The sequence below is a fragment of the Suricata suricatta genome, chromosome 10 (genome assembly GCF_006229205.1).
Source record: "Suricata suricatta isolate VVHF042 chromosome 10, meerkat_22Aug2017_6uvM2_HiC, whole genome shotgun sequence".
NCBI lineage: Eukaryota > Metazoa > Chordata > Mammalia > Carnivora > Herpestidae > Suricata > Suricata suricatta.
The window spans coordinates 113,783,125-113,807,038 of NC_043709.1; the positions used below are offsets into that span (position 1 = coordinate 113,783,125).

Genomic DNA, 23,914 nt, shown 5'->3' on the forward strand with positions numbered 1-23,914 from the left:
TCCCCCTGGGGTACTGACCTCACAGCCACCAACAGCTTGCCAAGCAGCACTCAGTAAACCCAGTACATTCGGGTCAGTAAACCCAAATCGCTTTAGCTAACGGTCACTCAATTCAATGGCATTTAAAATCTGTAAATTCATGCTAGAGTCTCCTTCCACTATCAAATACCTTTATTTCTAGAGCCTGAAAGAAAAGCCCAGTGGGGAGAATTGCTTTGTAAGGTGTGTGGCTGGGAGACGAGTGGTAACTTTAAACAGTGTGAAAACCACCATTTGAAGGCACAGACAAGGACTGTTCCCTGATTTTTATACAAAACCGGTTACTTGTCCAGAAGTGAACTATTATGAGATGTGGATGACACGTTATCCTTTATCTTACAGATTCTGGAACCTGAGCAATCAAGAAAGAAAAACATAGAAATAATTACAATCTATCTTCATAAGAGGGTAATTGTATGCAGTGGGTTTAGCTTTTCATACAGTTATAAAACATTTTTAGTGCATTTATATCATCACCTTTTTTATTGAGAGAAGGGAATGCTTCAAATGATGTTTATGGAGATGTTAGAGGAGAAAGTCAGAGTGAACCATGATAAAGCAGGTGGAGCACAGAGGGAAGAGGCCCACGGCTGAGACGCTGGGTGCCCGAGGGTCCCCCAGAGCCCTCCCGAGGGGCCGGGTCCCTCCGCTGTGCTGCTGTGCTCTCCCACTGCTAATAACTAACACCAGTGGGGAGTGAGCAGAATCCTCTTGCTAAGAGGCATAAAATTTTCCATTTCAGTTAGGTTTAATAGGCCAAATTTCCTGTGTCTTTTGGAATAAATGAGATGTGAGACGGGTAATAATTTATGTATAGGGAAAATTCTTCCATGAAAGTCAAAACCAAAACTGGTTCTGAGACTCTGTCTTTTATATATATTCTGGGGGTGAGGGGAGATAGAGAATCCCAAGCAGGCCACACTGTCAGTGTGAAGCCCAATGTGGGGCTAGAGCCCACAAATCCCATGAGATCACGACTAAGCTGAAACCAAGAGCTGGAAGCTTAAACAACTAAATCACCCAGGCGCCTCCTTTCATATATTTTTTAAATATACTAACGTTTCAAGTGGGGGACGTTAGATTTTTTTTTTTTAATCGCAAGAGGAATCAAGACCATGTCACTACCCAATTTTATATTTTAAAGAAGAAAAATATGACTTTTGCGTAAATTTCGGATCTGTGGCATAAAACAAATAAGTTAAGTGTAATTGCTTTTGTGTGTTTTTGTTTGTTGTCAACCCAGATGTGTTTTGGGGGTGGGGGAGGGGAAGGCCGAAAAGCTTACTTAATTTGGGTACCGGCTGCGTGTCCCAAAACTGGTGCCTGTGTCTGACAGCCTCATCAATGTTCCTGGCAGGGCCCTGGCATGCGGACAACAGCTCCATTGCTCTCTGGATATCCCGCAACTTCTGCATTGGGAGGGTGGGATTCTACAACGGCAAAGACACACAGACACGGAAATGAGGAGGCTGCCATCGCTCCAATACCTGGGGCAGACACGCGGGTATCCGCCTTGGAGGCCACAGCACCAACACTCTTCCTCCAAGCCCGGTCAGGGCCTCAGGCTCAAGTGCTAACATATTAGAATAGAGGCAAACACATTCTGTTAATGGGGCTTTGACAGGTTTGGAAATCTCAAGCCAACCACCTGCTGGCTTCAGGGTCCCCAGGGTCCCACCAGCCGCAAGAGGTCCTCACCACCACACATGTGGGCGGAGCAGCCGGGAGGCGGGACATGACATGTACGCATGCGCTACTGCCCAGCAGCGGCCAGTCAGGCACACCCTCGGTTTCACGGTTAGGGTTAACGCAATGTGAGGACAAAGGAAGTGACTGCTTGAATGCAAACACGGCAGAAAAGGGAAATTTTAGTTCAAACAAAAACAAAACAAGGAGAAAGAAGAAGCCAGAAAGAAATGTGAATTGAGTGATGAGCTAGGAAGGAAGTTAATCGAGAAAGAAAATCTCTCTAATAAGTAGGCGTTCCTGGCTGGGCCACATCTTGCCCTCTCCCAGCCCTCATCCTCCCCCAGAGACAAAACCTTCCCACAAGTAGTTTCTTCCTTTCTTTTGTGAGCAACCACAGCTTGTTTTTCCCAACCCGTGTTGGAAACAAACCTTTATAAGTAAAACATATTCTCAGTCTGGAAAACTGAACATATCTTTTAAATTCTAAAGTTCCTTCCTTGAGGCCAATATTCCTCTATCTCTGAAGGCTCCCCAGCTTTTTTGGGGGGGGGGGAGAATCCCTCAAATAATGTAATTCCACATGGAAAATGGGACTAGAAATGAGCTCTTAGTGTTGAATAAGAAAATAACGGAGTTTTTTCAATGCACACAATGGTTTTAGAATTTTGATGCCACATGAAGAATGCTCTTCACTGTAGTTCAGGAGTGGTTGACGAGAATTTCAGAGCCCTTTGGTTTTCTTATATGACAACACACCACGGGCACCAAGGAGATACACCATCGACACTCACTGGTTTACTGGTAGTGGCTCTAGACTTCTGTTCGACTTTGAATCTGGAAGGGTCTGTGCTCTGGAGTTGATCTTTTGACTTGGGAAGCTTTCCCCACCTGACACAGTACAAGACAGGGTTTATTTAACAGTGACTGCCCTGTCTTTAGCACCGGGTTTGCTTAGGATTCTTGCCACCTCAATAACTCAAGGACACAAAGTGCTGGAGTCTAGCCAGAGGAAGGTGCAAGTGAGTACTGTCTCCACTTCTAAGTCCAACAGCACCCCCCAGGACTGCCACAGTTCTGTAAGCCGTTTACCTTGTATTTTCATAGAGATCTAAGTCACAAATGTCACTTTGCAATTACACATACTAACTTGGCAGAATACTTTGGGTACTTCCATTTATTGTATTTTTAGATTTCTCCTGCTCTGGTCTCGTCTGAACCTCCAACATAAAAGTGGCTGATTGCCAGCAAAATGAAATTTATATCCATTTAAAACCCTAACAAAGCAGTCTCTTTGAACACCTGTAATTGCACCGGGAACTTGGAGCACCCGGCATGTTTCAACCAATAACGCTTGAACATGCACCGTTTATCTTTTAAAAAGCAAGTTCGAACCTACACAGTGCCTGCACTGCATCTGTCATGGGAATTTTTCCTTCCTAATTTTGGAGTTGAAGTCTCAATCCCAACATACCAAACTCAAGCAATTTTACGATCAACATGATTCAGCATCTTTGGTCCCTAGAAGCCAATGCTATCCCCGTGCAACGAAGACCTGGGAGTGGTGTCAGCACTACCTCATTAGCCTCATCAGGTTGACAAGCAGTCTTTCCCTAAAATGACCATTCATGAAATATTTATATCTGAATGCTTGCTATTTTAAGCGCTTTCTTAAAGTAGATATAAGTAAGCACAATTTTCAAATCCGTGGTCATAAAGCAGCAAGGAAAATTCAGCTATGATATATTCTTTTTTTCTTCTTCTAAATACAACTTATTGTCGAGTTAGCTAACTAACAGTGTGCACAGTGTGCTCTTGGCTTCGGGGGTAGAGTCCCGTGGCTCATCGCTTGCGTACAACACCCGGGGCTCATCCCCAGCTATGACATATTCTCAAACCTCTCCGTTCAACTTCCAGAGCAGCATCACCCTGGGGAGAAACGATTTAGTGTTAGCGGAGGTGAGAGCGTGTATAAGCCCCACGTTAGTGTCCTGCTACCATATCCCGACATCGGGCATACCTCTTTTCCTCAGAGAAAAATTAAGTACCAATAGTGCCCTCTACTCTTTATCAATTTAATACCTTGGAAAAATGTCCAAGCCGTCCACCTCTAAGATGTCTAAAGAATCCAGACAATTATCACCTTATTCTGACTCCTGAGTGCAGAGAATATCTCCTAAACACCGCCCACTGTAATTTACGGGGTATCCAGAGCTAGCATCTAGTGTCAGGGAAAGAAGCCCCAGTTTAAAACAAAATGCAATGGAGGGGGTGCCTGGGTGGCTCAGTGGGTTAAGCATCCGACTTGGGCCCAGGCCATGATCTCACTATTCATGGGTTTGAGCCCCACATCAGGCTCTGACAGCTCAGAGCCTGGAGCCTGCTTCAGATTCTGAGTCTCCCTCTCTCTCTGCTCCTCTCCCGCTCACATTCTGTGTGTGTGTGTGTGTGTGTGTGTGTGTCTTTCAAAAACAAAAATTAAAAAAAATTTTTTTAAACAAAATACAATGGAGAAAGGCCCGCATTCAAACAATTCTGATTCTCAATTTAAAGAGAAAATAGTCTCTCTACCGTATGAGGGGCAAGCAGTCCCTCCTGCAGCACACCTGACACGCTCCCCATGAGACTTCACTTCTTTCGCTGCAGTCTACATCCTAACTGCTCTGAGATAAAGGAAAATCGAGGGCCGTATCCACATACACACAACAACACAGTCTGTACCTCTGTCATTCGGGCTCTCATGTCAGCTTCAGGAAGGCCGTGGACAGCCTCCAGTTACCGCGCCAGCCGGCACAGTCACACAGATGGCCCTCACATGCTGGAGACACCACAGAGGGGATAGTGAAAAAGAGGGGGCTCACTTTTGAAGTCTGCTGGATTTTAATCTCCTGCGAATCAGAGGCCGAGTCTGACTTGGCGCCTCCAGAATTTAGTTTCTCCTTTTTCCGCTTCTGCTTCTTCTTTTTCTTTTTGGCACCCAAGTCTGCTCCGGGACTTCTGTTAGGAAATTCACAGAAGGCAGAACAAGAATGCAAAGTCATTACATAAAGTTTATCATTTAGAACAACACGAATTAGACACAGCTATATAGTCAGAATGCAGGACACTGTGATTTATAAGAAACAGAGATGTGTGATCATTCAGATGACCAGGTATGTAGCTCTCACATATTCTTCCAACATGACAACAGCTTGAAGATGTCTCTTATGTTAATGAGGTGACTTCTGGAAAGTGTCTACGGATGGGGGCTGGTTGCCAGTGGTGCCAACCATGTGTCAGATGTTTGGAACTTTCAGTCCCAGCTCCCATGGTCTGTGAGCTGTTCTAACAAATTAATCAAATCTGAGCAGGGGGTCTTGAGAACTACGGATTTACAGCTGGTTGGTCAGAAATTCAGGGGACAACTTGGGATTGCAAGTGGCATCTGAAGTGGGGGGACAGGATGGGGTGGGGTGGGAACAGTCTGGTAGGACGAAACCCTCCCCCAGGGAATCTGATGCTACCCCCGGATAGAGAGAATCGCAGTGTAATGGTATGAGAATTTTGCTGGTGTCCAAGAAACTGCCCATGGTGAGGGAAGCCCCAACCCCACATACACGTGATGGGATTAGATCCAGAAACTCACAACAGGATGTAAAGAGGGAAATGAAATTTAGATGAAAAGTTAACAGGACAAATAACGAAGGAGGATTATCAGTCTACACTCAGTCATATCACAGGTGCTTAGATCTTAGATATCAGAGAGCAGTAAAACAGTAGCTACACATCATATCTTATCATGGAAGTCAAATAGCTCTCACACAGATCACTGCTCTGCTAACCTACTTTCTAGTCAGCCCTTTAAGGGAGAGACACATGTTGTCAAAAAGTCCTTTATAAACATCTCTTGGGTACAACAAGCCACTAATCTCAACACCACAGAGCCAAAGAAACCGCTTCTCTGCAGAAGGGAAATTGTCCTTAATAAATAATTTAGCAAGAGGAATTAACAATAAAAAACTCTACATGAAAAAGAAAGGGTTCACTGGTAAAACATTTCTGTCTGGAACTCTTGTGAACTTATGGCTGTCACCTTCTGAAAGAGCAAAAGAGACACCAAGAGATTTGCAATTTCCAGTTACTTGGGTCTACGCTACCACAGTATTCCCAGGAGGAAGTTAAAATCCAGAGTCCGAGGTTACTCCTGCATTGTTGCCTGGATGTAGGGAAACGTGATGGAAACAACCAGTCCCATTCTCTTGTTCCCAATTATCTGCTGTTGCCTGCTCTCTCTCTTGAGTTTTTACCTAATTATGAAATATACCTGCACCATCCAAGACACAAATGTCACTGATATATATTAACAGCTTTAAACACTGTCCTTCAAAAGCAGCCAATGGCTATTCTGATATATATTCTTCCAAAATATTCTTTCTTCATTTTTACTAAGAATAAGTTGGGAGTTTTTTTCCTTTTTTTTTTCTTTTTGACAGAAAGTACTCATGAGAGCAGGGTAGGGGCAGACAAAGAGGGAGAGAATCCCAAGCTGGCTCTACACAGTCAGCTCAGATCTGGATGCAGGGCTTGATCCCACGAACCCTGAGATCATGACCTGAGCTGAAATCAAGAGTTGGATGCTCTAAAGACTGAGCCACCTAGGCGCCCCTATATGAATAAGTTTTAAGCAAAAACTGAATCTTAAAAACATACCATTTGCTGGGGTCCCTGGATGGCTCAGTTGGTTGAGTGTCTGGGCTCAATAATGATCTCATCGTTTATGATCCGAGCCCCACATAGGGCTCTGTAATGACAGCACAGAGCCTGCTTGGGATTCTCTCTCTCCCCCTCTCTCTATCCCTCCCCCACTCACATATACTCATGCATGTGCATTCTCTCTCTCAAAAATAAATATTAATTTAAAAAACCCATACCATTTGCCAACATGCTTTTTTTCTCCTTTGACTTAATGTGCCTTAGACTCCTTTCCATGTCAGGATACACTGAGCTACCTCATTTCTTTTTAGCAGACGGAGAGCATTCGATTGTGTAACTATATATTTTATTTAACCATCTATATTAAAATATACTACTGTAAAAAAAATCTCTATTTACATCTTTATGCTTTCATAAAGGTAGAAATGCTAGGTCCAAGAGCATGCACATTTTAGGGGTGCCTGGGTGGGTCAGTCGATTAAGTGTCCGACTTCGGCTCAGGTCATGATCTCACAGTTCATGGGTTCGAGCCCCGCATCAGGCTCTGTGCTAACAGCTAGCTCAGAGCCTGGGGCTTGTCTTGCGATTTTCTGTGTCTCTCTCTCTGACCCTCCCCTGCTCATACTGCCTCTCTCTCTCAAAAATAAAAAAATAATAAAATATTTTTTAAAAAGAACATGCACATTTTTAGTTTTAGTAAGAAAATTAAGATTGCTTTACTACATACTGTACCCATATCCATTCCACCAACACTAAATCAGTTTCTGATTCTGCATGTAAAGAGCTTAGAAATCACTACTCCATCCTAGTAGTGATCCAGAAAAATCAATAATTCCTACTGCATCCAAGGACACAGGGCCAACTAGAGGCCTCAGAACTGGAGACAGATGGGTGAATACAGGGTACTACGGCTTCCCAGGGCACAGCCTCAGGATGACACACCTCATGGGGGCCATGCTCAGTGAGACAACCTCAAGTGTAAGGCGCCTGGATGGCTCAGTCAGTTAAGCATCCAACCTTGGCTCAGGTCATAATCCCTCGGTTTGTAGGTTCAAGCCCCATGTCGGGCTCTGCGCTGACAGCTCAGAGCCTGGAGCCTGCTTCAGATTCTTTGTCTCCCTCTCTCTCTGCCCCTCACCTGTTTCTGTCTCTCAAAAATAAATAAAGTTTAAAAATTTTTAGGAAGGAAGGAAACTCCAAATGTAACAGACCAAGTGCTGCGCCTGCATGTGCAGCAGAGGGACCCGGTCACAGGGGATCCCACACTTTATTTCCAGGAGCCCCATCAGGTTCCCACAGCAAACAGTAGACAAAAATCCCTGCATGCTCCTGGCAGTGGAGGTGGGGGAGGTGGGGTACCATTCTGAAATCAGCCAGAGGACTCTGTTTTCAACAAGGCCCCAGGAGAAACTAGTTGACCAGAGACGAATGGACATGGGGAAAGGAAATATCCGACCCCAGCCCACTGCAGCATCCTGTCCCATATGAGGAGAACACTGAGGAAAGCACGAGTGAGTTCACAGTCCAGAGGCACAGGCTCACTAACGGCTGGCAGGGGCCCAATCGCGGGACCGTGGAACTTCCACAGCCCACACCTCACCACCATGCTACTGAAGGCCCACTCACAACCATGCCTCTTACCTCAAGGCTGGCTATCAAGAGAAATTTACAAGGCTTACTAAAAGGCCCAATACACAGCTGGAAAAAAAAGCAAGCACAGAAACCAGACCGGGCAGGGATGTTGGAATTGTCAGACCAGGAACTTAAAACAACTTGGATTAATATGCTAAGGTCTCAAATGAACAAAGAACACAGCAGGCAAGAACAGACGATGTTTCTGGAGAGACAGACATCCTAAGAAAGAACCAAAAGGAAATGATAGCGAAAGACGCTTTAGGAGAAATGAAGAGTGCCTTTAATGGGCTTATTAGCAGACTGGCCGCAGCATAGGAAAGAATCTCTGAGCTGGAACATACAGCAATGGAAACCTTAACAGACACAATGCAAAAGTCAAAAGCAAAGAGAGCAATGACTGAAAAAACACAACATCCAGAGGCTGTGGCCTAACTACAAGAGGTATAACACACACATGATGGGAATTCCAGGAGAGAAGGAACATAAAAAATAAGTGAAATAGGGGCACCTGGGTGGCGCAGTTGGTTAAGCGTCTGACTTCGGCTCAGGTCAGGATCTCAGTTTGTGAGCCTAGCTTCACACTGGGCTCTGCACCCGTCAGCAGGAGCCTGCTTTGGATCCTCTGTCCCCTCTCTCTCTGCCCCACCCTGCTTGCACTCTCTCTCAAAAATAAATGAACATTAAAAAAAATGTATATTTGAAATAACATGAATGAGAATTCCCCCTAATTAGTCAGACATCCAACAAAACACCCAGGAAGCTCAGAGAACACCGAGCAGGATACAGGTCCAAAAACAGTACACCTCAGCACAGGCATATTCTTTTCAAACTACAGAAAATCAAAGATTAAAAAAAAAAAAATCCTGAAAGAAGCCAGAGGCAAAATACACCTCGCCTAAAAAGGAACAAAGAACAGTTAAGTAAATGAGAAGGTCAATGTCCCAGCCTCTCTGCCAATACAGAAATACTACCATTCTTTTTCATCCCTGATCGGCTGACAGGTAGAAAAGTCTCACTGCAGACTTAATTCTTCTCCGTTTAATCAGGAGTGAGGCTATACATCTTTTCATGTTTATTGACCATTTAGTTTTCCATGAATCACTCATTCATACCCTTTTTCTCTTGCCCATCTCTTTAAAAAGTTGATGTGTGGGTGGTTTTTAGAAACTCGTGGAGGGAACCTATCAGGTGTTAGGTATTTTTACTTGAGGCACTTTCCTTTGATCCTTCTAACAACCCCAAGCAACACTACTTTATGTCTGCATTGCGTTGGCTAGGCTGCTGTGTATTATGTAGATTGCAAATACTCTACCCAGTTTACTTTTTATGGTATCTTCTCCTGTAGAACATTCGACACTTTGGTGGAGTCCAATATTTAAAATATTTTCCATTGTGGCTTCTGGGGCTTTTAAACATTGCTTATTAGAAAGTCCTTCCCTCTTCTCAAACTATATAATCATCCTTCTATCTCTGTCTTTGGAAAAAAATATTTAGCTTTCTAATTCATTTGGAATAAAAGGTATACAGTGTGAAGTACCGTGTCTCTATTTTTCAAGAATACATTACAAATACAAGCCCCGTTGTAATGTAAGAACACGAGTCTGAACCTAACAGACGCCATGACAGGCTTTAAGTTTCCCCTCTAAACTAGGTCTAAAGGTCAGTCTCTCCAGAACTATTAGGCGGTTACACATTGCCCGAGGCAGGAGAGACCACCCTTGTAATACCCTTAACATTCTTCAGGGCAGGCCTAGGAATAGAAGCTATGGGTAAAGGCTGGTTACACCCTACTGAGGGTCCTGGGCCTACTCTAATTGGTTAACACTCTAAATATTGTAATTGGATAAACCTGTTGTCAATCATATTGTACAACAATGGTTGGATCACTATACCTGTGTCACAATTTGCTGTAACTCCCCCTTCCCAAACTCATAAAAGCCCTGCCCCACCTTTGTTTGGGGCTCGCTCGCTCTCAGCATGGATCCACCACGCCGGTAAAGTCTGTGAGCCCGAGTTTAGGCCCTGGCCAGCCTAAACCCGTAATAAAGCCCTTTGCTTTTGCATGCGTGCCTCGGTCTCCCTGGCGGTTTCTGGTTTTGGGGGCGATATTAAAATCTGGGCATAACAGTAACATGACTTGTTATTCCTGGGGTCCCACGGCATCTGCCCAAAGACTGATGAGCAAATACAATAAGGGAGGCACGCTGGCCTATTTACTGGATGCAATGACAGAGCAAGGTTCTCTTTTTGCCAGATACCATTCCAGGTGCAAGCAGTTTCCAAACACGTCTGAAACTTCTTTGACACTTTATCCAAGAGGTGGAGTGGATTCTGTTTCCTTGAATCTGGGCAGGCTTATCACCCCTGCTCTTTACCCAGCAGCAGTGACACCACGTGATTCCGGAGGCTAGGTCACAAAAGGCCATGCAGTTTCCACCTGGCTCCCTGCACTCTGGGGGCAGTCAGGACCCATGGAAGAGGTCCAAGCGCCCCAAGACAGCCGGGCAGGGGGACAGCGCCCTGACCTACATGCAGCTGCAGCAGCAACCAGTGCGGGGGTGGGCGCAGGGTCCTGCTGGACCATCGGCTCGGTCAAGCCAGCACCTGTGTAAGACACAGCAAGTGAGGAACTGCCTGACCCACAGAATGTGCAAGCAGAAGGAGGTGACCGTTGTTCTATGTCACTACCTTGACAAACAGGCAAAATGGATAAGAAATGTGGTGGAAAATGGAGGGCCGCTCTACTAAAACCCCAAAACATGAGGCAACGGCAAAGACCAGATGAGAAGGCCGGGGGGCGCCAAGAAAAACAGAGACAGTATTTCATGTCATGATTATTTCAGTGATTCCTTCATTTTCAAATACAAAATCTGATGGAGGAAAGGACACCCGTGCTACGTACTACGGGATTGTTTAGAAAGCTGTCACCAGCGACGATGTGGAAAACAGAAAATGTACCTATGAGCTGATGACCTAACTAAAAAGATTTCTGGGCAGAGGGTTGCAGCCGCTGGCTTTGCCTGCTGTCTATAATGACAAGAGAGGGATCAATCAAAGAATAAACTTTTCAGTTTCTAAGCAGAAGTTCGAGAATATAGAAATTCAGCCAGTACTTTTTAGGTTAAAAAGTAAGTTCCTTATCCCCAGGCACCTCCAGGAGGCAAAGGGTTTGCATATTAAGAAATGGCCTCAAGACAGAAAGTCAAATGCTAGGGTGGAGCCCTATGACCCTTTGTTAGGACCTTAGACAGATGGAAGGTGGTGCCTCTGGACCATTCCAGACAGACAAAAGGCCTTCTAGACCATTCCAGAGAGACAAAAGGCCTTCTAAATTTCTGAATGATGGGACCTGTCTATCTTCTCTAAACAGAGCTTCTAAGAATCTCCACCCTAAATCCTCACCAGGAACCAGAGAAAAAGCTTACCAGAAAGCAGAGGTTTCAGGGTGGCTTTTGTCTAACAGAGTGGATTAAAATGGAAACTGTAGGAAAGCCCAAGACCTTTCTAAAAGCATTACAGTTGCTTGAAAAAGAGCAGAACAAAATGAAAACGGGCCTTTGGACCCCCTCAACCTTTTACAGGCAGGAAGCAGATGGAGAAGGTTATGGACTCAGGTGCAAAGTCCGTTTTCTTCTGGAAGGAAGACCGAAAGACCAGAATCAAGAGCCCGAAAGACAAGTGGCGAGAGCCAGGGAAGGCAGGTCCCAAGGATGAGGACTGAACTCGGATCTAAGAGCTGGAGACACTGATGAGGGAGCGTGGGGCAGGCTAAGGGCTAAGTGCAGGCTAACAGCACCCCCCACCACCCCCATCATGGAACAGGGATGATATTCCTTGGACACTTCAGGCTACCCCAAAATAGGAAAGGAAAAAAACAAAAACAAAAAAACCCCACAAATGGTTAAACTGATAAGAATATCCACCAGTTTACCAAAAAAAAAGAAATCCTATGATAGCCTAAAGTCCAGGAACTCACTACAGTCTTAATACTTTGCAATAGGCAGAAACAACCTTAGCCTGACAACAGGTAGGTCTCCGAAAGTCTGTTTGGGAAACTTCCTCTTGACTTTATCTTCCCCAATTCCATAAACCGGTGTCTCCCCACGGCCCCAGTGCAGCTCGTCCTGTCCATGAGCTTTAACAAAGTCTCCTTTTTGCACCAAAGGCATCTTCAAGAATTCTTTCTTGGTCATCAGCTCCAGGATCCAGGAGCCCATTATCCCAAAACCTCATCAACATGCTCCTGAATGGGTTTCAAAACTGCCATGGACCACTGACTGGTTTGCTCTCTACTAACCCTCTCTGGGATGGAAATACCCACAAGGGCTCTCGGACATCTGTCCACCGTTTCACAAGGGGTGTGTGGGAAGTGGACAAGATCACACCTAGACTTAGTTTATGTGATGAGATCCTAGATTTCAAGCCTGAACCTAAGATATAAGCCACAACACGGCACACGCTTCTGGAAAGGGTCTTAGGGAGGGTAAATGTAGTCTACATAAGGGAGAATATAATTTTTGGCCAAAAGATGGACTGTGGTGGTTTTCAACATGTGCTCAACATTTTTAAGTCTCCTTCCAATGAAAGATGGTGTAAGAGACAGTTCACAATTGATCACTGCTTAGTTTTCACTGGAGACTAAAGTTTCTCAAAGTAAAAGTTCTGATCAATGTAACTGAGACTGCTAAGAAATGACCAGGAAAGCAACTCTCTATGCAAGGAAAGTAAGACATGTCTTCTATAAGAAAGATATGAGGAATGGGAATACATTTTCATTGAGGGAAAAGTAGTAACATATCCTAAAATGAGAGTGGCTATTTCGAAAAGGAAAACTTAGAACTGAATCTGAAGATGAAAAGAAAGTTGTAGAAGGTCTGTGAAGGAAATCTTCACTTTTTGGTTTTGTTTTTTGAGAGAGAGAGCGCGCGTGTGGGCTGGAGAGAAGCAGAGGAAGGGGGAGAGAGACAATCCCAAGCTCGCTCCACAAGCAGTGAGGAACCCCATAGGGGCTCCATCTCGATGGTGTGAGATCATGACCTGAGCCCAAATCAAAAGTCGGATGCTCAACTGAGGCACCCCCGTGAAGGGAATCTCTGGAAAAGAATTTTATGTGTGATTAAGACTCAGACAGGAAGGAGTGAATTTTAAAAGGACATCTGTATCAAGACTGAAACTTGGCTCTTCTCTCTGTTAAAAAGACAAAGTTTCTTGGATGTTGGTCTCCTATTGATAAGAGATTGTAAACAAAGCTTTTTTTTTTTTTCTTTATCTGCCCAGAAAACCAAAGTTTCTATGTTTTGTTTCTATTAGGTCTTTGATTGCTTAAGAGAACAGAAACTTCTCAATATTAAAGGAGCTAAGTTTTGCTACCAAACTAGGTGCCCTTCTGTAGAATGACTACTGCCCCCTTGGTTAGACACATAATTAAATATTAAGTTTTGTAATGACCTATAATCCGATTTGGGTATGCATTTAAAACCTCCTGAGGTTTTTAACAAAAGTTCTCAAATATTCCAATCCAAAAGATATCTTTTTGACTAACTAGGCTTGGTCAATTTAGCATGTTATTAAGGGAACACTGTTGAATAAATGATGACAAACCTTTTTAGGTTATGCTGACAAATCTTTTTAGTTTATACTGTATGGGTAAATGCTATCAGTGTTCTTATATAAAATCTCTCAAGTTTTAATATGTCTTGGTATAAAGTCAACACTTGACATTCTTTTTTTTTTTAATTAAAAAAGTTTTCATTTATTTTTTTGAGAGACAAGGACAGAGTGTGAACAAGGGAGGGACAGAAAGACAGTGAGACACAGAATCCAAAGCAGGCTCCAGGCTCTGAGCTAGATAGAGATCAGCACAGAGAATGACCTGGGGCTCGAACCCACGAACCATGAGATCATGACCTGAGCTGAAGTTGGACACTCAACGGACTGAGTCACCAAGCACCCCTTTTTTGTTTTTTGTAATGTATATTCATTTTTGATAAGAGAGAAAGTGTGAAGGAGAGGGGGCAGAGAGAGAAGGAGACACAGACTCTGAGGCACCCTCCAGGCTCTGAGTTGTCAGCCCAGAGACGACTCTCGGCTCAATGGGCTCAAACCCATGGACGGTGAGATCATGAGCCAAAGTCAGACGCTTAACTGACTAGCCACCCAGGGGTCCCATCACTTGTCATTCTAATTGTTGAAACGTTGCAGGTCACAGAAATAACTGGATTTCCTTGTCAACTAAATTATAATGAACTCTCATCAGATCTTTAAACACGGCCATTTTTGTCACTTATACTTATTGTGCCTTTACTCCTGCAAAATACGTTTCATCTTCAAGGAAATTCATTGAAAGGGCTTTTGATAAATGCAGGTATCTGATATCTTTAAGATTGTAAAATTAAACTGGGTAAGAATTTTGGGAACCCTAGGAAAAGTTGCAAACAGAATAAGAACTAGTAACACGAGACTGAACGAACTGGGGAGGATGACTGTAGTTGTGTGACTCTTGTTGAGCTGGTTCTCTAACGCCTGCTCTTCCAGATTTAAGGAAACTGTTTCCCATATCTATGACTTGCATAAAAATGGTAAAATATTCCTTTGTGAACAAACTGAAACATTCATCTTTTGTCCCTTCCCTCTAGATTTCAGAAACTCTCCATGAGTATTCTTTTTTTCATGGCAATTAAAATTATTTGCATAAGTTCAACAAAAATCTGTTCTCCTTGTAACAGGAACAACACTGGAAATGCTGGTTAGGTGACCATGGCTTTGATGGGAATGTCCTACTGGAGAGACATGCATACACTCCAATGTGACCAGACAGCTTTAAGGAACTAATTCAGGTTGACTTCATGGAGCCAATGGAAACGTTGCAAATGTTGGCTTAGAGTTCCCAGCAACCTTACTAGGTGAGTCAAGAAGGTCACTTCCTGATAGGTGCAGGAAACCTTGGGATGTGTGGGGGGCTGCAAGAAGAGGAATTCACCCATATCTATAGGTATTTCAGGCAATTTTTTTTTAAAGTTTATTTACTCATTTTGAGAGGGAGACAGCATGCATGTGAACTAGTGAGAACGTTGGGGAGGAGCAGAGAGAGAGGGAGACAGGAAATCCCAAACAGGATCCCTGCTGTCAGCAGGGGTTGAACTCACGAACCCTGAGATCATGACCTAAGCTGAAGCCGGACACTTAACCTATAGAGCCACCCAGGTGCCCTTATTGCAGGCAAATCTGATGGCAAGTATTTGGCTTGGTTTCTGGCCCTGAGAGGCTATTAAAAGTTCAATCGAAAATTTGTGATAAAAAGTTCCAGCAAAGCAGATTTATAAGAACGTATACAGCCACTATTTGTGCTGTGCTTATGCCAATAATTAGTAGGCCAAGGTGGTTAAAACTGGACTTGTTTTACAAATGAATTTGTCTTACTTTGGCTATCTCTGATGAAAATGAAATTTTAGAGAGTAAACTTAGGGGTGCCTGGGTGGCGCAGTTGGTTAAGCGTCTGACTTCAGCTCTGGTCATGATCTCATGGTTCGTGAGTTTGAGCCCCAGGTCGGGCTCTGTGCTGACAGCTCAGAGCCTGGAGCCTGTTTCAGATTCTGTGTCTCCCTCTCTCTCTGGCCCTCTGCTGCTCACACTATCTCTCTGCCTCTCAAAAATAAATTTAAAAAATAACCATAAAATTTTAGAAAGAAAATTTATATTTCAGTAACACACCTTTTGGGATATGAAATTCTTGCTCTGATTGTTGCTGGATGTTTGCTGCCTGCCTGAGCGACACAACTTGAGACAAACTTCAGAGAACTGCCACAATACCTCATGTACAATCTTCCTGCCTGTTACTCCGTGGGGATAATGGCAGGACCCATGGGCCTATGATTATTTTAACAGTTGGACTACAGGATGGACTCCCCAACAGTTGTGTAAGTCAGCTGTCACCCTGACTGATTCTACATGGCTGGGATGGCAAAATCGCTCCTCAAAAGCCAGAGTGTACCCCACTCCATGGATTAGCTATGAACTTGTGGAATCAGTGGGTGGCCCACCTTCCTCAGGACTGATTGGATGATGCACTTGGGGACGCCCATATCTCCCAGGAGGAGCTGTCTTCCACTTGCTGGTTATTTCCTTGTCATTAGGATGTTGTTAAAGCTAGACCTCAGGCAAAGAGGGTTTCTTGATGGTTTTATCCCTTGGTCATATTTGTCCCAGGAGCTCCCCTATCATTGTAGAATTATAAGTAAAGGCTTTAGCTAAGCATACAGTGGCTATCTTTAACTACACCCAGCACACAGTCACTTCCTAAGTGATGAAACTACATAAATTCGAAAAATCGTCCTTTAAAACTGGATGGCCCTTGGGGCACCTGGGTGGCTCAGTCGGTCAAGATCTGATTCTTGATTTTGGATCAGGTCATGACGCCAGGGCCGTGGGATTAAACCTCATGTCAGGCTCCATGTTGAGCATGGATCCTGCTTAAGACATTCTCTCTCCTTCTCCCTCTCCCTCTCTTTCTCACTCTTACTCTCTCTCATTGACCCCATCCTCTCTTTCTTCCCTGCTTGCACTCAACAAAACACAGCATGGCCCCTGAAAATATGACTGCAGCCCAAGAAGGAACCTATACTCTCATTAAAACACAATGTTATGTCAGGGTGCTTGGGTGTCTCAGGTCATAATTCCAAAGTTCATGCCCCTATCAGGCTCTGTGCTCGTGTGGACTGGGATTCTCTCTCTCTCCCTCTCTGCCCCTCCTGTGCTCGCTCTTTCTCAAAATAAATAGAGTTTAAAAAACAAACAAACAGAATGTTGTGTCTATACTCCAAATTACCAGAAAACTGAAGCCACAGAAGATTTAAACAAACACATCACTGTTATAAACACTCTAGCTCTAGATCCTTTTAGTACTGGGCTAAATTTGATTCTTTCCAAATGGAAATATGCCCTGCTAAGCACTGCTGTATTTCTTGTTCTTTTTGGTTGTTGTCTGACTTTTTTGTATTTGTCAAATGGGAGGCTATGCTCTGCACACAGGCATGGAGAAGCCCTTACTATGTATTTCAGGAGGGACTAGAGAAACTAAGTCCTACCCTGTCAATGTCTTCCATTCTAAAATCCCTATGCCATCCCTGGTCAGCAGGAAGTGGCTACAGAAGAAATGGCTTCTCCTTCCACAGAAATGGGATGGTGTTTTGACAGTGGGGATTTGAAAGAGGAGTTCCACTACCTCTGTTCGGACCTCAGTCAGTCTCTACTTTCTAATTGATTTAAGTTCTTCTGCTTCCGTCTTTTTTTTTTTTTTTCCTGCTTATCTCTTAACTCAGGCAAAAGACCCTGCAGGCAAAGCATCCCACAACAGAAACCAAAACTACCTCCTCAAGCAATAGGGACTCCCTAGACACCAGCAAGACCCCTAAGACAACGATCGACCTGACCTTGACTGCCCCCCCTCCCAGCATGTACCCACCAACCTCTGTCCCATGTTTTCCTTATACAAACCTGGAAGTATTTTCAGCACTTAGGAGACACTCTTTGAGGCACCAGTCTACCGATGTCCTGGTGTTGGCTTCACTGAAATAAATTCCTTCCTTGTTTTGCCTCCACTCCTCTCTCTGCCTTTGGATGTTGTCAGTGGTGAGTAGCTGACCCTGGTCTACTTGGGACCCCTAGAGCCAAGTGCTCTTGTACCCCCGTGCCCTGAATAGTTCCTCTCCCCTGAATGTGTGGACTTACAGTCTGGTGACTCACTTATAACCAAGCATTCTCACCGAATGTGTCAATGTGTGACTTCCAAGTCCAGTGAGAAAAGCAAGCAGCCCCCACCCACTACTTGTGGAATACTTTTTTGGTCAGAGGGCCCTGGGTCCAGCCCTGCTGGGGAGCCCACAGGCAGGCACACCGAGGAAGGAATGCGCTGAGCCGCAGCTACCAGCCAGCCACATGAGTGAGCCACCTTGGTGTCAAGTGCAGTGGCGCCTTTGGCTTATGGAGGCTGCAGCTGAAATGTGAATGTGGCTGCATAGACAGCCCCCCGTGAGACACCCCTCCGACCGGGCTCTCTGCAAACTCCTAACCCACAGGACCTGTGAGCCTAACAAAATGTCTCATGTTTGCTACAGGGCAACAGTTACTAGAACATAAAGGCACAACAGCAAACAGAGCAAAGTCCTGTGTTGTGAGGCATACAATCTTAAGGCGGTAGGTAAAACACACGGGAGAGTCATGGGCATGAACTGAGGCAGGGCCCGCGGGGTGTAGTCTAGCGCCTTGCACAAAGAACGCCAGCCAACAGACAGTAGGTATGGCTAGTACTACGTAGGCAAGCATGTCGTTTTCCCTGCCAGGACATCTTTCTCTCCTTTGTTGCCCGGCAAATTGCTTGTCACTCAAGATTCAGGCCAAGAATCATCTCCTCTGAGAAAGCTTCTTGCCCCTCCCCTAATCTGAATTAGGTGCCCCCAACTCAACGACCCCCCTGCTACTGCCATCTGAGTATCTCTATGTAGCACACTCTAACCTGGTGCTCTTATCTGCTCTTCCCACTACAATATAAGCTCCTTAGGAGCAGAATGTCTCTCGTTTCTCTGTAAAATGTATGAAACAGGAGGAAAATGTATACATCGGTCTCTGATCATCAGAAAGACCAAGCCATGATTAGAAGCCTGGGATTTTCAGGGGCACCTAGCTGGCTCAGTCAGTTAAGCGTCCAGCTTCGGCTTAGGTCATGATCTTATGGACTGCGAGTTCAAGCCTTGTGTCGGGCTCTGTGCTGATAGCTTGGAGCCTGGGGCCTGCTTTGGATTCTGTGTCTCCCTCTCTCTCTCTGTCCCTCCCCTGCTCGTGCTCCGTCTCTCTCTCTCACACAAAAATAAATATAAAAAAAAAAAAAGAAACCTGAAATTTTCAGCCCTCTCCCCCCATGCTCCAGGGAGGGGAGAGGGGTTGAAAATGGAGTTAATGACCAATCACGCCTACTCCTAAAGACTTTGTAAAAGTCCCAAATGTACAGACAGGGTTCAAAGAACCTCCAGGTTGAGGAGTGTGCAGAGGTACTGGGAGGGTGGCACACCTGGAGGGGCCATGGAGACTTCACGCCTCTTTCCACATACCCTGCTCTACCCATCTATTCCATCCGGATGTTCATCTATAACCTTTATCACATCCTTTTGTAATAAACTGGTCAACAGTAAATCACCTGTTTCCTTGAATTCTGTGAATTCAAACTAATTGAACCTGAGAAGGGGGTGGTGTAACCTCCCAACCTATAACTGGTGGTGAGAAGTAGGGGTGATGACCTGGGCTCGAGCCTGGCATCTGAAATGAGAGGGGGAGTGGCAGTCATGTGGGCTGACCTCCAGGGAGACGGAATCAGAATGGAGCTAATGTGTGGGGCACCCAGCTGGCATGGCAGAGCTGCTAGGTGGAAAGCCTGCACAGCTGGTGTCAGTGCTGTGATGTGGCAGGAGGGGGAAGTTAAAGGAGAACCACAGCGGAACAGCAGGGTTTTACCTACTTAGATGTGTGGGAAACATTATTCATGCTCACCAGTATTTCTTTTTCTTAAGTCATCTCCACACCCAGTGTGGGGTTCAAACTCCCATCCCTGAGATTAAGAGCTGCATGCTCAGGGAACCTGGGTGGCTCTGTGGGTGAAGCACTCAATTCTTGATCTCAGCTCAGGTCTTAATCTCAAGGTTGTGAGTTCAAGCCCTACACTGGGCTCCACAGTGAAGCCTACTTAAAAAAAAAAGAGTTTCAAGTTCTACCGACTGAGCCAGCCAGGCACTCTCTTCACCAATATTTCCAAATCTCCTACCGTACGGGCACTGGAAAGTACGACAAATATACATCCCCATCCCCTTTACGGGTAGGCAGTTCATGTAGCCAATGGGACGTTAGAACAAGTAGCAGGTGGAAAGTAGAGAGTCATTACACTTTCCTCTTTGCTGACTTCACCTTGCAGCGGACAGAGCCTCCTACCTAGTGAGGCCCCTGATACCTCTAAGGAGAGGAGGACCTTGCCTGCCCTCACACAGGATGGGTGGGAGACAAAACTTTGGTGACTTAACTAACAAAACCATGAGCTTTTTTTTTTTTTTTAACCATAGGATAACTCAGAGTATCCTAATTGAGAACAAAGCCTTATCACCTAATAGCAAGGTCACAAAGGGACTCTTCTTTCTTCCAGTTATTAGGTACTACTTGTCCACTTAAAATGGGTAATCACTCCTCTGTAAAGTCAAAATATAAAAGTTATCTTCCAACGTTTAAAAAAAATAGAGGGGTACGTGAGTGGCTCAGTAGGTTAAGAATCTAACTTCACCTCAGGTCATGATCTCATGGTTTGTGAGTTCAAACCCCGCACTGAGCTCTGTGCTGACAGCTCAGAGCCGAGAGCCTGCTTCCTGTGTGTCTCCCTCTCTCGGCCCCTCTTCCACTCACGCTCTCTGTCTCTCAAAAATGAATAAATGTTAAAAAAAATTTTTTTTTAATTTAAAATAAATAAAGGTATCTTCCATAGTGAGAAAAACTGTAGAAGAGACAGTGCTTGGGATACAGATTCATAGTTCCCTGTTCCTGATCCTAAAATAGAAAGGAGTGCATATTTTTGGAGACAACGTGAAGACCCTGCCAAATGGTACCCAAGTGGTCTAAAAACAGCCATGCATTCCTACCCAAATGAGTGGCTTATTTTCATCAAATTTGTACTATTGTGATCTTTATCTTTAAAATCATCTGGTGGCTGAAAACAACCATAAATATCTGACTAGCAACTGGGCTTCAACACATCAGAGCCATATACTGGTGCAGGAAATATGCTGTGGTTAAGAATGGTTTTGTGAATTCTCTGATTTGGGAGTCCAAATATTTCAGGCTTTCCTCCGTCAGTGTCCCCACGGCTGGCCCCTTGCAGAGTGGTGAACCTGTGGAACTGTGACTGTGGTTTATGGATGTACCACATCCGTGAAGGGGGGGTAGCGGTGGGGGGAGGAATAACAGATGAAAGCTATTCCCATTTGCATCCCTAAGGTCTGTGACACTCTAACGCCTAACATTAGTAGATTTTATGACAAGTGCCTGTTGAATCAGCGAGTGAATACTTCTGGCTCCTGAGATGACTCTAATCACCTACTGGGGTGCCTGGGTGGCTAAGTCAGTTAAGTGTCTGACTTCTGCTCAGGTCATGACCTCATGGTTTGTGGGTTAGAGCCCCACGTCGGGCTCTGCTGACAGCTAGCTCAGAGCCTGGAGCTGGTCTTCAGATCCCATGACTCCTTCTCTCTCTGACCCTCCCCTGCTCATACTGTCTCTCTCTCTCTCAAAAATAAATAAAAACATTTTTAAAAATTATTTAAGAAACACTCTAAAAAGATGCAAAATATGGCACCAAACACATAAAAGTGGGTGGTGAGGGAGTTAAAATATAGAGTGCATCTCAACAAACAAACTTAAAGTAGACTGCTATGTACATAGTTTGTTACAGATGAGTCTCACAGTAACCACAAACCAAAAACCCATCATAAATATACAAAAAATAAAGAAAAAGGAATTCCAAACATTACACCAAAGAAAAATCAAAAGGAAGAGAGAAGAAACAAAGAACTACAAAAACAACCAGAAAACAGTAAACAAAACAGCAATAAAGTTGGGAGCTATTTGAACTTACCGGTAGAGTGAAAATTCCTGGTGAGGGAATGGCAAGTTTGCACGGTCTCTTGCCCCCAGATAGCTCCCAAAATCTACCCTCTTGAAACTTTTCATTTCTGCTTGGGCACCAAACCTCAGAGTGCTTTGCTGATTAGTGTCAGGAGCAGCCTGTCCCCCTGCCCTGTCCCTGAGGCATGATTGCACCTGGTCAGAGAAAGGATGAGTAAACTAGATACACCCTAATTCAACATGTAATTTTCCCCTAAGCAATTAACTGATTGATAACTGACAACCTTCTGGGCCTGAATGCCTTTGTGATAGTCACTACTGCAATAAAACGTATCAATCATCTTTGGGACAGGGAGAGCAGGCATTATGACTCCTGAGAACCTGTTTTCCTGTGAACTTTCTCTTAGAACTATAAACAGCCTAATGACCCTTACTCATAAAAAACTGACCTTTACTAAACAATGCTGTTTGCCTCTTGGTTAAAGGTCGCTTCCTTAAGGCTAGACCTGAGGTTTTGTAAAAATACCTATGACATCATGAGTGCCTGTGGCTAAGTTTTTTTATGACAATCATTACTACTAGAATTGTAACTACTGCAGAACCCATGTCCTGGAAAATTGTAAAACTCATCTATGAGAAATCATTTAACTGCTCTTTCTGGTTCTTGTACCTTTTGCCATAAATAAAGCTTGAGAACCAGACAGGGCAGAGATGCCTGCCAGAATGGTGGAGACACCTGCCAGGTGGGCAGGGGTGCCTGTCTGGTGATCAGAATGAAACTCAAGGCTCTTTCACTCTCTTTGGCCTACACCGTCATCCTTCAGGGGACCCCTGGACCTGAAGGAGCTGGACTCCAGCAATTGGTGCCCGAACAGGGACCTGAAGGTAATCCCCTTCCCTTTTTCCTTAGAGTGTTTTGGGACAATTAGGACTCCACCATAGGGTGCTGCAGATCCCCTGTAGAGATAGGCAGGGTCCGAGTGGTGGATAGTCAGAATTTGAGAAGTTTTGGGCCGTAAGGAGTCTAAAGAAAGAGGACTCTTTATTGACATTATTAAGAGCATAGATTTTGAGACACCGTCATCCTTCAGGGGAACCCTGGACCTGCTGGAGCTGGACCCCGGCACAATAATATATATACCTACTGATAATTACTTGAAATGTAAATGGACTAAATGCTCCAGGAAGAAAAGACATAGGATGACAGAATGGAAAAACAAAACAAAATAAAACCCAGACCCATCTGTATGCTGCCTACAAGAAACCCACTTCAGACCTAAAAACACACACAGACCGAAAGTGAAGGGATAGGGAAAGATTGTCCATGCAAACAGAAACAAAAATAAAGCTGGGGTAGCAACAGATATCAGACAGATATACTTTAAATGTTTAAAAAATGCTTATTTATTTATTTAGAGAGAGGGAGCATGCATAAGTGGGGGAGGGGCCAAGAAAGAGAGGGAAAGAGACAGAATCCCAAGTAGGCTCTGTGCTGTCAGCATAGAGCCCCATGTGGGACTCAGTCTCATGAACTGCGAGATCATGACCTGAGCCAGTATCAAGAGTCAGACACATAACTGAGCCACCCAGGTGCCACAGACAGAATATACTTCAAAACAAAGTCTGGAACATGAGACAAAGAAGGGCATTACATAATGATAAAAGGAACAATCCAAGAAAAGATATAACACTTGTAAATATCTATGCATCTGACAATGGAGCACCTAAATACACAAAGCAGGTATTAATAGACACAAAGGGAGAAACTGCCAGTAATACAATCATAGCAAAGGACTTTACACCCCACTTAGAGCATCCAGACAGAAAACTAACAAGAAAAGAGTAGCCTTAACCCACCTGTTAGACCAGATGGACTTAACAAATGTATACAGAACCCTCCATCCAAAAACAGCAGAATACATACTTCTTCTTGAGTATATGCGGCATATTCTCTAGGTGAGATAACAGGCTGCTGGCCACAAACAAGGCTCAGTAAATTTAAGAAGATTCAAATCATATTAAGCATCTTTTCCAACCACAAGAGCATAAATCTGGAGACCAACTACCAGAAGAAAACAGAAACAAAACAAAACAAAAAACAACCAAACAAAAAAACCACATACAGGTGGAGACTAAACAACATGCTACTGAACAACCAATGGGTTGACAATAATAACAAAAAACAACAAAGAAAAAATTTTTTTAAATGCCT

General features: G+C 44.3%; 1 protein-coding gene and 1 long non-coding RNA gene across 2 annotated transcripts in view; one reads left to right on the forward strand and one right to left on the reverse strand.

Annotated features, from left to right (window-relative positions):
- The window catches only part of NMT2 (N-myristoyltransferase 2), a 77,416-nt gene that overhangs the window by 24,500 nt on the left and 29,002 nt on the right, over positions 1-23,914 (reverse strand). Inside the window, exons 3-4 of the mRNA XM_029955574.1 lie at positions 4,587-4,722; positions 1,325-1,469 (exon numbers count right to left, since the gene is read on the reverse strand). Of these exons, the coding sequence (XP_029811434.1) occupies positions 1,325-1,469; positions 4,587-4,722 (281 nt within the window). The remainder of the gene's footprint in view (positions 1-1,324; positions 1,470-4,586; positions 4,723-23,914) is intronic.
- LOC115303830 lies at positions 14,788-16,305 on the forward strand. Its single transcript, XR_003914263.1, has 2 exons — positions 14,788-14,954; positions 15,755-16,305. It is a non-coding gene; the product is annotated as an uncharacterized LOC115303830 (long non-coding RNA).